This window comes from Glycine soja, chromosome 19 (assembly GCF_004193775.1).
Source record: "Glycine soja cultivar W05 chromosome 19, ASM419377v2, whole genome shotgun sequence".
Lineage (NCBI taxonomy): Eukaryota > Viridiplantae > Streptophyta > Magnoliopsida > Fabales > Fabaceae > Glycine > Glycine soja.
Window position 1 is genome coordinate 31,404,939 of NC_041020.1, and position 13,349 is coordinate 31,418,287.

Below are 13,349 nucleotides of genomic sequence, written 5' to 3' on the forward strand. Positions count from 1 at the left end.
CGTGTTGTGTTTGATTCAAGCATTTGATACGTCTGTCATTTCTCTACTTTTGAACTATCTCGTTACTTCTGGGAATCAGAGACAAAAAAAAAATAATGTGAATTTGTGGTGTTGAATAGGTTAAGGAGGTGATGAGGTTGGCATCTGGTGCAGAGCCAATGCGTTTGAATTGAAGGTATTCTGAAACAGAAAACTCGATGTGATTGGCACTTTATCTGCAACAAGGAATAACGTAACGAAAATCTGATGAATGGCTTGGCTCAGATTCTCAGACCCATTAATTTTGCACCAACTTTTAGCCTAGCTTGGATTCAGTGAAGTCAAAAAGTAGTGAGGTGTTCAAGATTAGAGAAACAAGGATTCACGGGTATTTTTAAAATATTTTCCTTGTATTCCCCTTCACACTTTTTCAAGAACTTATAGAATAACGGAAAGAAAATTTTGTGGCTTTTGATTATGCAGCTCAAGGAACAAGCTTTTAAACATTTGCCTAGTGGCTGTCATCATATCCATTTTCCGTGGCCCCAAGACTTGACAACACAGCATAATTCAATGTGTTATTCACAGCACTAGTAGTACCCTCAGTGCTCTCTCTCTCTCTAAATGCACTTTTTGCACATGTTTTTTCAATATTACCTTGATGGCTTGTTAGTATCATTTGAGTAAAGCAAAGGATTAGTTTTTTATTGTTATTTTTTATTCTAAATAATAATGATTTTGTCCAGAACTAATAAAAGGCATTTATAATTCATTTTGAACTAAAAATATTCACAGAAAAGTCATCCATGACTGGTGTGAGGAGAAAGAGAAAAAATAAAACTCCCTTCATGAAACATCAGATCCAGGAACAGAATTAGCAGCTAAAGATATAACTTTTTTTCCTAATAACATTCAATTAATTTGGAAACTTGAAATACATTTCAATTTGTTATCATTAAGACTATTTTCTCTATTTTGTTTTCAGTAAGGTTTTGGTTTTACATCAATACCAATTTGCTTGATGTTTGCCAAGGCTAAAAAGGTGAAGACTAAAAAAAGCCATGAAAATAGGTCACGCAAACTAATATCTGTGGCATTACCCCAAGATGAATATTACTTGTTTTCCCCTCACATGACGTAGAGAATGACTACAACAAACTTTTAAAAGCATGTTTTTTCCATATGATCAAAGTATGGGGTCTGAATGAATGGCATAATAAAGCGTGCACATGCACGTGAGAACACATGCTGCCCACTGTTCTTGGTAGACATAAATTTAAACTGATTTTGGGAGTAGAAGGAAACAAATCCAATCCTAAAGACACTTCTAATTTGTAGTGTCGAGAATACAGTCACAAAAAAGATACTAATAGAAAAAAAAAAAACAGTATAAAAATGGAGAACTTTAAATGTATGGATTAAGTTGACGAGGATGATTTAGCACAAATTGTGCGATTTAATTAGACTTCCATTCATCCAAGGATTCAAAGACATTGGAGGTTGGAAGATTGGGAACTGAAGGTTGTAATCAGCATCCATCTAATCAAGAGATGCACTTATGATACAGTGCATGTGTTGATAAAAACAAGTGTAATTGGTGCATCAATGCCAAACAAAAACAAGCACTTTCATGGAGAATAAGTTAATTAAACTTATATTAATGTATGTGACATATGATCAAGAAAATAGATTAGGTAATTAGCGTTCTGAATGAATAGGAAACATTGAATTGACACAAGTGTCTATCAAGATACATATTATGGATTTAATTTTGATATTACTAATATCACACACCCAGAAATATAATAGCGCCTATTAAAATGATTTTGGATTTGTCTCGATAAACTTCTCCATAAACAATTTTAAGAGAAAAAATTAAATGAATTTCTCCATAAATTATAATTAGCTTATACATAAATTAATTTTTAGAAGGTCTCTCATTAAATTTTCTAAAAGATGGATTTTAACTTATGCATAGACTAATTTTAACTTAGGGAGAAGCTTATTTAAAAAAAAAAATTCTTATTTTCTTCTCCTAGAAGTGTTTATGGAAAAATTTATCCAAACAGACCCAAATGTGTTTGAGTAAAAGCATAGTTACTACAACCATACGTGGCACTCTCTTTTCTACTCATAATGTAAAAATACTATGTGGCTCAAAATTTAAATTTAGACATAGGTTCTTGTGCAAAGGGGTTAAGGTGACAGCAGCATCTGTTATCCCCTTTTTGTGCCTTTATATATTTATGAACTGCACACTTGATATAGAAATATGAATAAACATTATCAAGTCACATGATCTTTTATTCAACTTATGGAAAATGTTAAACATTAAGCATATTGTTTATGCAAAGTTGTGAAGTGTACTGCAACTTAAAACGACATTTTTTTTTTACTGTATCAAGGTTTGCTGGGCTTTCTCAACAGAATTCCTTAGTAAGGATATTACTTGAACTGGCTCAGGGGCACCAAACACTGAACTTCCAGCAACAATGCAGTTTGCCCCTGCTGATGCGGCCACATCTATGGTTGAAGGCCCTAAACCACCATCAACCTGCAATTGAAATTGAGCATGTTAGAATTCTAGCAAAAAAACATATTAGGCAAAATTGTAAAATTGGTCCCCCACTTTGTCCCCAATTACGGATTTGGTCCCCCTATAATTTAATTCACAAATTTGGTCCCCCAGTTTTATAAATCCCTGCAAAATTGATCTTGGAAGCCCGATTTAGACGTTGACTGTTAACCTCAGACGTTGACTGTCACGTGTCAATGCCACGTGTGACTGCCACGTGTCAATGTCACGTGTCAACGTCTGAGTCGTTTCCTATAAAGGCTTCATTTTTTGTAGGTAAAATTACATTTTTGATCCTCCAGTTTTACTCCAATTTCGATTTTGGTATCCCTATAATTTAATTCATACATTTAGTCCCCCAGTTTTATAAATTGTTCCTATAAAATTGGTCTTTTGAATGGTTTAGCCACTGGTGCTAGAGACATGGTAGGTCTTGATAAATCTCGCACTTCTTTTTCATTGCAAGTTTTTCACTCACTTGGAACCCAGAGAAAAATCACTCTTTGTCTCTCTCCCACTTTCGGGGTTGTTCAACGTGGGAAAGTGGCACATGAATCCCAACCTGGGTCTGAATTTTCAGATCTCTTACTTTAACAAGTTCTACAATAACCCCCTATTTTTTTTTCTTTTTTTGCTCCCCATGCAGTATTATATGTATACGACTGCTTAAGTGACCTATGTATGACAATGGTATTTTTGTTTGAAATTTGAAATACAACTTCCCCAGTAATGAAATTTGGCTAAATTTATAAAGGGATTTATAAAACTGGGGAACCAAATGTGCAAATTAAATTATAAGGGGACCAAAATCGAAATTGGAGTAAAATTGAAGGACCAAAAGTACAATTTTACCTATAAAAAATGAAACTTTTACAGGAAACCATTCAGACGTTGACATGTGGCATTGACACCTGGCATTGACATGTGACAGTCACATGTGGTATAGTCAACGTTTGAGGTTAACGGTCAACGTCTAAATCGGGCTTCCAGGACTAATTTTACAGGGATTTATAAAACTGGAGGACCAAATTTGTTAATTAAATTATAGGGGGACCAAATCCGAAATTGGAGATAAACTGGAAGACCAAAAGTACAATTTTGCCAACATATTATTACTAGTGTGCATGAGCATGCTATCAGAAGCATTTAGGGTTTGATTGGGTAAGGAGCTTAATTAAGACCCTATTTGGATAAACTTCTTGATAAGTACCTACAAAAGAAAAAGAAAAAAATAAGTTAAAAGTATTTCATGCACAAGTTAATTTATAGAAACTCTCATTTTAGTTTCTCCAAAAAACTGATTTTAACTTGTATATTAGCTAATTTTAACTTATGGAAGAATCATAATTCATTTTATCTTTTTATTTTCTTCTCCTACAAGTGCTTATTGAGAAATGAGAAGTTCATCCAAACAAGACATAAGCACTTATGTACAAGTTATATTTATAATCAAAGAGGAAATAAGGTTGAACTATTTTTACATAAGCTATTAGTTGTTCTCATAAGCTATTTTGAAGAGCTTTATTGAAATAAACTGAAAATAACTTATGAACATATCATAAGGTTTTTTTTTTATTCATATATCATAAGTTAATTTTATTGGCTTTCCCAAACACTTGCATAAGTGTTAATGCCATAAGTCCAAATAAACTATAAATAGGCTCTTCCAAATGAGACCTTAATGATCTCCAATCTCCATGAATACAATAATTAAGCACTGAGAAATAATGTTGAATGGTAGGTTTTGGTGAGAAGCCTATATATAAAAGAAGTTAAAATTGCAAAGGCAACAGGAATTAAATAAAAGACCACAGTTCCTTGTCTTAAATAAGTGATGAGAACATATAAAGGTAAAATTTGAAAGCTTTAACAAGTTCAAGAATCAACCAAGGAAAAAATCCCAATTATCTACTGTGTCTACAACCATGAAGAAAATATGCACCTAACTTCACAGGAAAGAAGTCACAGACATAAAAAAAAAAAAAAGGCTGAGATACCTCTATGTCAAGTGATGGATACTTCTTCCTAAGTATACGTACCTGGTTTGAAAATTCAAAAATAAGAGGAAAAAAATTAATGAAAAAATGGATACAACTTGCATAATTGACGAGTGTTGTCAGCCACACTAAGCATAACATAAGAGTGATGATACTTTATCCATCATCTCTGGCATAAATTTTTGTCCTCCGAATCCCGGTTCTACAGTCATCACAAGAACCATTTCCACAGGATTTCCGGCTTCCACCTGTGAAAATAAACACCCTCTCAAGACTAAGAACTTCCAGTCAGAGATGTTGAATCTATTCTCAAGTTTATGCACAAAGACTCACAATACTCACGGAAGATAAAAGATGATAATAACATCCATCCAGCTATACAGGTATATGACCAAATGAGAACCAGAGGGGGAGAAATACATACCAGAGGATAAACCTCTTCAATGGGGGTCCCAGGCTTTAATGCTACACCAGGAGTCATGCCATGTGACTTGATTCTTTGGATAAGTTCTTCCCAGTTATCTATCCACCAGAACCACTTTTAAGAAGGCATAAAACAAAATATTATACTACCTCCAGTCCTATATATAAGAAACATAAGACTAAATCATCAAGACCAAGGAAAATGGTTAAATTAGTTACTTTTAATTAATACTAACATAAATTCAAATTTTATTCCAAAAATGCCCCTAAGATTAATTGGTTTAAGTGGTGGTTAGATAAATGACATTACTCATAATTCAAGGATTTTCAACCAATGGGAATGAGTTATATTGTTAATAGATCATCCAATGCCCACTTTCATGATTAATGAGTAATATCTCATTAATATGCTTCTCAATAAATTAAGAGTATGAAAGGAAACTAGTCATCATTAATACATTTAAAGTGGTCATTTCACTTCGTACCCCATTGCCCAGAGGCTCTTCGCTATGCGAAGGTATGGGGGAGGGATGTTGTACGCAGCCTTACCCTTGCATATGCAAAGAGGCTGTTTCCGGATTCGAACCCATGACCAACAAGTCACCAAGGCACAACTTTACCGCTGCACCAGGGTATTTTCTTATAATTAGGACACAAAAATAATACTATTTGTTTCTTATATAAAGGACCAGAGGTAGTATAAAGGTAGGCAGAAGAAAACACCATATAAGGAAGGCAAACCAAAAGAAGGAAGCATACGGACCAACCTTTTGATGTCTCTACATGAAATGTAAAACCAGAAGCACCAGCTTTTGCCAAGGGCTCAACATAATCAAGAGGATTTGTAACCATAAGGTGACAATCCAAATATCCCCTGCAAGGGTTAATGGTTAATGGTTAATGACTAAAAAGCACCATATATTATGCAGATAGGAAAAAAAAAAACAAAAATCTTCATAAAATCATCTACATCAGTGAAAAAGGAAGATTGTTACTTTGTGTGCTTTCTCAAACTTTCAATAACTGGAGCGCCAATAGTTAAATTGGGGACAAAATGCCTGCACAAAATAGAGTGAAAGGGAAGAAAAAAGGTTCAGTAATTTAATGGACTAAAACATGCACAGAGATAGTAAAGTTCAATAATAAACAAAATTAAGCATGCATGAGGTGGCTCTAAATCATCCATAGAAAGACCAAGTCAAGTTGACGAAAAAAATCCCCTACCAATTACTATGAAACCAATCACTAATGCTGAATAGAATGAGCTGCTAAGCACCCAAACACAAGCTTTAACCTTTGGTTTTACACTTCATATCCTTGCAAGCAAAAGCTTGAAAGATAAATATTGCTAATTTCTGCTAGAGTTTGTCTAAATTTCCTCCAATTAGATGATCATCCCAGATCCAACTCAGTATGAGTATAGTTAAATGCCCAAATTGCAGTCCCATTCTGTGTCACTTTTATAATGAACGCATTCTGTGTCACTTTTATAATGAACGCATTCTGCCTAATGTCAATACAGTACAAGAGAATTTATTTGTTTCATAAACAAAGAACTGGACGACAGGTAGAAAATTATGATTCAATTCAGAAATCCATTGCAAGAAAATAGCCTTGAGATTGAAGAGTTTCAGCATCTGCTACATGTTTATATGACTAACGACCAAAAACAGTTACTGGGTTTCTAGCAAATATGCAGCATAGGAATGTAGCATCGATAAAATAATTCAGATAGAAGCATTAAAATACTATAAACAACAGGATAAGGTGGGAAAAATTCAGTCATGGCCTCAGTCATGCTAATAAGCTATTCACAAAAGCTGTAAAGATAAAAATTGGGATAACTAAAAAGCAACAATAGCAAAAAGTACAACACTATACATGTAGTTGATATTGGGGAAATTTATAGAAGAGAATGCAGCATTGATTAGAAATGAATACTGTAGCAGAACCTACAATGAGAACATGAGGTTGCTTTGATCCTGTTATTGTTATCATTGAACATGACAGAAGATTGTCATCCTCTGTCTACTAATAGGTCAGTCTTATTCATAAACTTGGATTAGAATGCAGCATTCATTAATAATCATGAATAACTATAGCCCAACATATACGATAAGATCATTCACCATTGAACAACAATTCTTATCCCTAGTGCAATAATAAGACTATTGAGTTAGAGAATACAATGCATTTTTCCTTATGTTATCATGTTTTAAGTGCAAAGTACCCACTAGTTTTGTCAATGATTAATCTCTATCATATAAAGAAACCTTTAATGGGATCTCCCTTTCCAACCACAAAACACGAACTTGAGACCTTACTTAAGGGACCTTATCTTATTTAGAGAATACTTATTTTGAATAAACTAAAGAATATTCTATTCAATGTTAACCCAAAGCTATAAATAAACAAATTAATTACACCTAACTCAAATTCATTGTTACAAATATATAAGCAAATTGACACAAGAATGAGCCACAAAGCGCCGCAAATTGTTAATAGGCCGTTAAAATTCAAAACTTGTGATGCAATCGGCTAGAAGAACTACAACCCACTATCCTTGCAGATGGATAACATTAACTGGACAAAATAACAGAAGGGGATGAATTGAAATGCAACTTAAAAACCCATTCAATTTGGAAGTAATGGCAGTCTGAGGAGTGATGGCAAAGCCAATAGCATAAGCAAGGCAAGGGAGTGAGTGACTTCCTTACCCATCCTGCAAATGAACCAAAAATGAAAAAATATCAGGAATCATGGTAGCTCATAAATTAAGGTAAGCTCAAACAGAGAAATTAATAGATTCATAAGTAACAAATACACAATCATTCAAACTTGGTTAACAGAGGGGCAAAATTGCCACACAAAAAAATGCGGCACAGAAGTGTTAGTAATTGTAGATTAGAAGCGTGTAATAGAATACCATGATGTCCATGTGGAGCCAATCGGCGCCGAAGTGGAGCATGCGCTGAGCCTCGGAAGCCAAATTGGCGAAGTCGGAAGAGAGCATCGAAGGAGCAATTTTCGGTGTCACTCCCATCCTTCCTTTCTTTCTTTCAACTCCCAGAACGGAACGTGAAACAAAACAAAACGAGTTTGTTTCTCTTATTCGCGATTGGGGGGTCGGTAGGTAGGTAGAAAAGAACTTAACAGTAACGCTACGTTGATGCCGCTTTGACTTTGACTTTCACTTTCACCTTTTAGGTTGCAAATTTTGACACCCCCATTGGATTTGATTTGATACACACCAGTCATCAACAATTAACTAAAAAAAGTATATTATTTTTTTATTAGCAGGGATTAAAAACAGATTTTAGAGTCTATAATAAATAATAACCCATTATCTTATTCAATCAACTAATTTAAATTTTTTATAAAAAAAAGTAAATTATTTAGTGTTGAGTGAACTTCTTATTCTTGTTTCTCAAATATACCGACGTAAACGATGGAGAAGACAAATAAAGTGATGCAAAAAAATAAATGAGTAAAAATAACTAAGAAATAAAAGTGTTTGATTGAATAGAAATAAACAAAAGGTGACACGAGAGAGAGAAAAAAAGTAAGAAATAATATAAGTTTTGAGATTTTTAAAAATATTTGCACCTTAATCTTTTCTACCAAACAAACAAACTTATTTTTATATCTCTCCTCCTCTCAATATCTCTTATACCGAATATAGGCCAATTCTTTTTACAGAAAAAATAGTTCTGAAATTTTTTTTGTTGGGCACATTAGTCCTCTTCCATCCATCTCATTCAATTATATTGACAAATTAATATCACACAATACATAATTATAGATTATTTAATCCCTAAAAAAATTATGCATTTATTTGAACTAGTACTCCAAAGTTATCTAACACTAACAAAATAGTCCTTAGAAGGACTAACTTGTCCAATGAAAGAAACTTTTATAGGACTATTTTGTCTGTAAAATCTTTCAAAGATTAAATTGTTAGAACATATATCTTTTAGGATGAAAATGGGAGCTTAGTGTTTAATAAAAATTTAAACTATTTATTTGGTATATTTGATTGTTTGTGTTTTAAGTAGGCTAATATATTTTTCGTCTCTATAAATATGGAAAAATTTGAAATTCATTCCTGTAAAATTTCTAGTATGTTTTTCGTCCTCACAAAATTGAAATGTGTTGTTTTGGCCCGGAGCCAAGCTTGGATGAAATTGAAACTATGAGGCATTTTTTTAATTTATATTTTAAAATGTAATTTTAGAGGGTTAGAAACCAGTACAAATTATAGAAAAAAAAAATTTAAAAACCAAATCACAATTTGTGGTGGTTTCACAAATTGAAGGATTTTTTTTTCTAAAAAAAAAAAAACCTCTCTCCCAAACCCATAATAGCCATTACCAAACACCACCCTAGCACCGCCACCTATAATAGCCACTATCAAAACCACCATTAAACACCACCATCAAAACCATCAAACCACCAAACATCGCGACCATCAAACCACCATCCTCTAGTCAACACGACCATCACAACCATCATGACCCAACATCATCATGCATTTCCACCACCACCATATCACCATCTGTGACCCCAAGCCGTCGTGCGCGTTGTGCTGGCTGGTGCAGGTAGTAGCGCATAGCGGAGGAGGTAGTGCAGGTGATGGCGCGACGAGGAGGAAATAGGTAGGGTGGTTGCCTGGTTGGTCGCATAGTGGTTGGAGTTGTGGTGGTGATGGCATACGCGAATCGTGAGGGAGGTGATGTTTGGATGAATAGGAGGGGGTCGAAGGAGAGAGAATCAAGAAAAGAGAAAGAGAAAACATAGCTCCACATGTCCAATTTTTAGTGGACACACATCAAACACTAAGGTTCATATTCGTCCAAGCCTAACTCCAGACCAAAAAAACAACACATTTTAATTTTACAAGGACAAAAAATATACCGAAAATTTTGCTAGGACGGATTCCAAACTTTTCGATATTTATAGGGACAAAAACATATTTTAGCCTTTTATGTAATAGACACTATAGAAAACAAAAATTGAAAATTTTTACCCTTATACATGCATACATAAAAATTAGAGAAAATTACACTCGCTTCTCCTATACTTGGAACTTATTATACTTAACCTCGCTCCTTTTTTTGTCCTACACAAAAGCCCTTTATAGTTTGAGTTTCCTTACAGAGAGACCCATATCCCATAACAGATCTCTTCTTGTTAACCCAAATGTGTCGCCTATTGTGCACATGCATGTTTTATAAAAATTTCAAACAAAAATACCCTTATCTTCATCATTGGCCCATGAAAGCCAAGAACACCAAAAATAATGACATTCAAGGGTCAAGAATACTAGAAACAATGACATTATAACAATGACATTCAAAGGCAAAGAACACCATATCAATAAAATGGTACCTTTACACAATACAATAATGACAATAGTTTTTTAATCGTGCAATGCACAAGATTAATAGTTTGTTTGTGTATGTATAAGGTAATTTTTTATGTAAATTTTTCATATAAGCAAGAATCATCCCCAAAAAAGTGTATTTTTTTTAGTGAATTATTTGTTATGGCATATAATAAATAAAACATCCCAAAAATGAGTCAATGTATTAAAATAAAAATAGCATAAGAAAGTAATTGAGTTATTATGTAACAAAACATGTATTGATGTTAGAAATAAGTCCTACATTATTATTTAAACTTTTTTTTGTAAATAACTATAAATTGTTGAAACAAATCCGTAATTCTTTAATTATTCATCACATGTCTAAAAATACCTTATCTAAGAAAATATAAATAAAATTAATTCAATATAGTGAAGTTGATAATAAATTATTGGTCAATTAAGTTATATGAATGTATTTTTTTTATAATAATTTTACATGATTAATATTGACAATAACGTAATGTATAATTAACACATGATATCATATGCAGGAATACAAGATGAATAATATTTTGAAGTTTAACAAAATGAAAAACTTTGTTCCAATATGTTTTTTATATGAAAGATGTCAAAGTTTCAATCTTATGCTATAATTTCCTATCAATTTAAAACAACAAATCAACATTGAAGAGTAAACTAATAAAGAAATAATATGCTAATAAATATTAAAAAGCATATCAGAAATAGTGATAAAAATAATAAATAGTAACAATACATTATTTAAAATTTGTTGATAACAACATTTGAAGTCATATTTGAATTATGTGTTGGTTTTAATCTATAATGGTCCATGTAATTTTAAAGTGTTGATTTATATAAAAGATTTTTAATGTGATAATTGTTAAATATGGAAGGATATTTAAATCTGTGGGGTTAATTTTAGAGTTATTAAAATCATCCCTCACATCTCTCTTTGTAAAAGGTGGTTATGAGCAGTTAAGGAGTTAGTTTTTATTTTTAAATAAAAATAAAGGCATAGGAATAGGATAAACACTTTTTCATGTATGTTTCAACTTCTCTACTCCAAAGAAAAATCACATACCAAAACCTTTGTATCTTCGTCATCAGAGATTCATGTAAAGGAAGGTAGAGAGACAAGAAACTTACTACAAACATTAAAGTGCTCATCAAGAACAAATTATGGATCCAGATAAGTTTACCAAACTCTCTCATAGTCATTACATAGTATAATAGATGTGAGAATTATGTTATCTAAGATCATGCAGTGTAATTTCTTGTATGATAAACCATAGGAAATTATACATGATAGTAAAATTTTGCTAACAATTGGTATTAGAACTAGGTTTTGGATATCTTTTTCTCCATTAGAGATTCTCTTACTTTGTTTTTATTTTTCGTTATGGAACGCTATATGCACTGATATATATATAAATTATGCTAGGTGCATTTTTTGGATGGGTGCATTTTCAAGAACATACATCCTTCACGTGATGCTTTTGTATTCATATTTGAATATGTGATTTAAATACTTGGCCAAGAATTGTAAGGCCTGCACGTGAAATGTGTGTGTGTGTGTATATGATTATATGATGGAAAGAAATTATTTGGTCTATTGAATATTGCATCTCCATATTTATATGGATTCGATGATCATTTGAAGTTTTATTTGAAAAAATTATTTTCTGAAAACTTATTTTTGCATAAAGGAATTAATTTGGAATTACATATTAAAGAAAAATTTGTTAATCATCAAAATGGTCAAATCTATATGATTTTGTATTTCCAAATTATATATGGTTGATTGATATAATGATTTTTATGAAAGTTTATGTTTGGGTTGAATGAAATTATTAATTATAAGGCACATATGGATTACCCAAAGGTGAATCATTGCTTATAGTTAATGATATTAAGGATTTGTTTTCATGCTTGTTAAGGGTATGTTTATCCAGAGATATGCATGTCAAGAATAGATTGGTGTATGTGTTGAAGAGAGCATACTATTTTATTCTACCAAATTTTATCCAGGGCTTAGACTTGAAGAGAGCATACTATTTTATTCTACCAAATTTTATCTTATCTAGATATTATTTAGATTTGATCTCATCTAGTTATTATTTCATCTAGATCTTATCTTATCTTATCTAGATTTTATTTTATTTATGGGCTTGGATTTAAAATAGATTTGTAAGCTTTGGGGCTGAAAACTATATAACAGCACCAAGGTTCTAATTTAGGCTCTCTTCTCTCTCTCCTCTCCTTTCTCTCTTATACGTTTTAATTTTAGAGTGCTACTCTCAATTTGTTTTAGTTTCTTTTTCGTTTTGGAGAATAATTCTAGTTTTCTTCGTTTCTACTACAATTTCGTTTTCTATTGATTAATGGAAGGCTAAGTCTCCAGTGTTGTTTTCTCTTGAGGATCAAGTACAACTCTCTTTGAGGTTCTATTATTACTATTAAATTCTGATCAATTTTTCCTCTTCACCAATTACTCTGTATTTGTTGCTATTAATTCATGCATGCTTAGTGCTTGATTAATTGTCTCTGCGCTTAATGATCGTTCATGATTAATTGGTGTATGTGTTGCTTAATCACATAATGAATGCCTTATGTTAAATTTCGCTTAGTAATTTAATTTAGGGTTGGATTAAGTGGTTGAACTGATAAAGGATAAACTCTCGTAACTTAGGATAAGAGACTTGCTTGTGAATCAAGGGGAAGCAATGTGTTTTAATTCTAATATTTTCTAATTCACATATATTCGCTGTTTAATTTACAAAAGCAAACAACCCCCCCCCCCCCAATTCATTACTATTTTCCTACTATCTGTTATGAACGTTTGGTTGACCATTGCTCGTTGGGAGACGACCTAGGATCACTTCCTAGATATTGCATTTTTAATGTTTATTTGATTCAGGTACGACCTCGATCAAATTTGGCGCTGTTGCCGGGGAGTAGTATCCAAAGGTTCATAATAGCTAGTGATTTG

At 32.5% G+C, this 13,349-nt stretch overlaps 1 protein-coding gene across 2 annotated transcripts; it reads right to left on the bottom strand.

The window, feature by feature from the left end:
* Positions 1–2,244: 2,244 nt before the first annotated feature.
* LOC114400514 (ribulose-phosphate 3-epimerase, cytoplasmic isoform-like) lies at positions 2,245–8,134 on the bottom strand. Of its 2 annotated transcripts, none has more exons than XM_028362996.1 (8): positions 7,901–8,134; positions 7,692–7,696; positions 5,970–6,032; positions 5,742–5,848; positions 4,976–5,073; positions 4,707–4,799; positions 4,552–4,593; positions 2,245–2,533 (listed from the first exon to the last, which is right to left on the bottom strand). In XM_028362996.1, exons 1-8 carry the CDS (start codon positions 8,015–8,017, stop codon positions 2,372–2,374), a joined length of 687 nt encoding a protein of 228 aa, XP_028218797.1. In that variant the 5' UTR covers positions 8,018–8,134; the 3' UTR covers positions 2,245–2,371. The 2 variants fall into 2 exon arrangements, with proteins under 2 accessions (XP_028218797.1, XP_028218798.1); XM_028362997.1 differs by lacking the exon at positions 2,245–2,533 and adding an exon at positions 3,191–3,764.
* Between the last annotated feature and the right edge of the window lie 5,215 nt (positions 8,135–13,349).

Coding starts and splice junctions, on each gene's coding strand:
- LOC114400514 (XM_028362996.1), bottom strand. CDS start 8,017: ATGGGAGTGACACCGAAAATTGCTCCTTCGATGCTCTCTTCCGACTTC. Junction 5,849..5,969: donor AGTTTGAGAAAGCACACAAA/GTAACAATCTTC, acceptor TAACCCTTGCAG/GGGATATTTGGATTGTCACC. Junction 5,074..5,741: donor TCATGTAGAGACATCAAAAG/GTTGGTCCGTAT, acceptor TCTGGTGGATAG/ATAACTGGGAAGAACTTATC.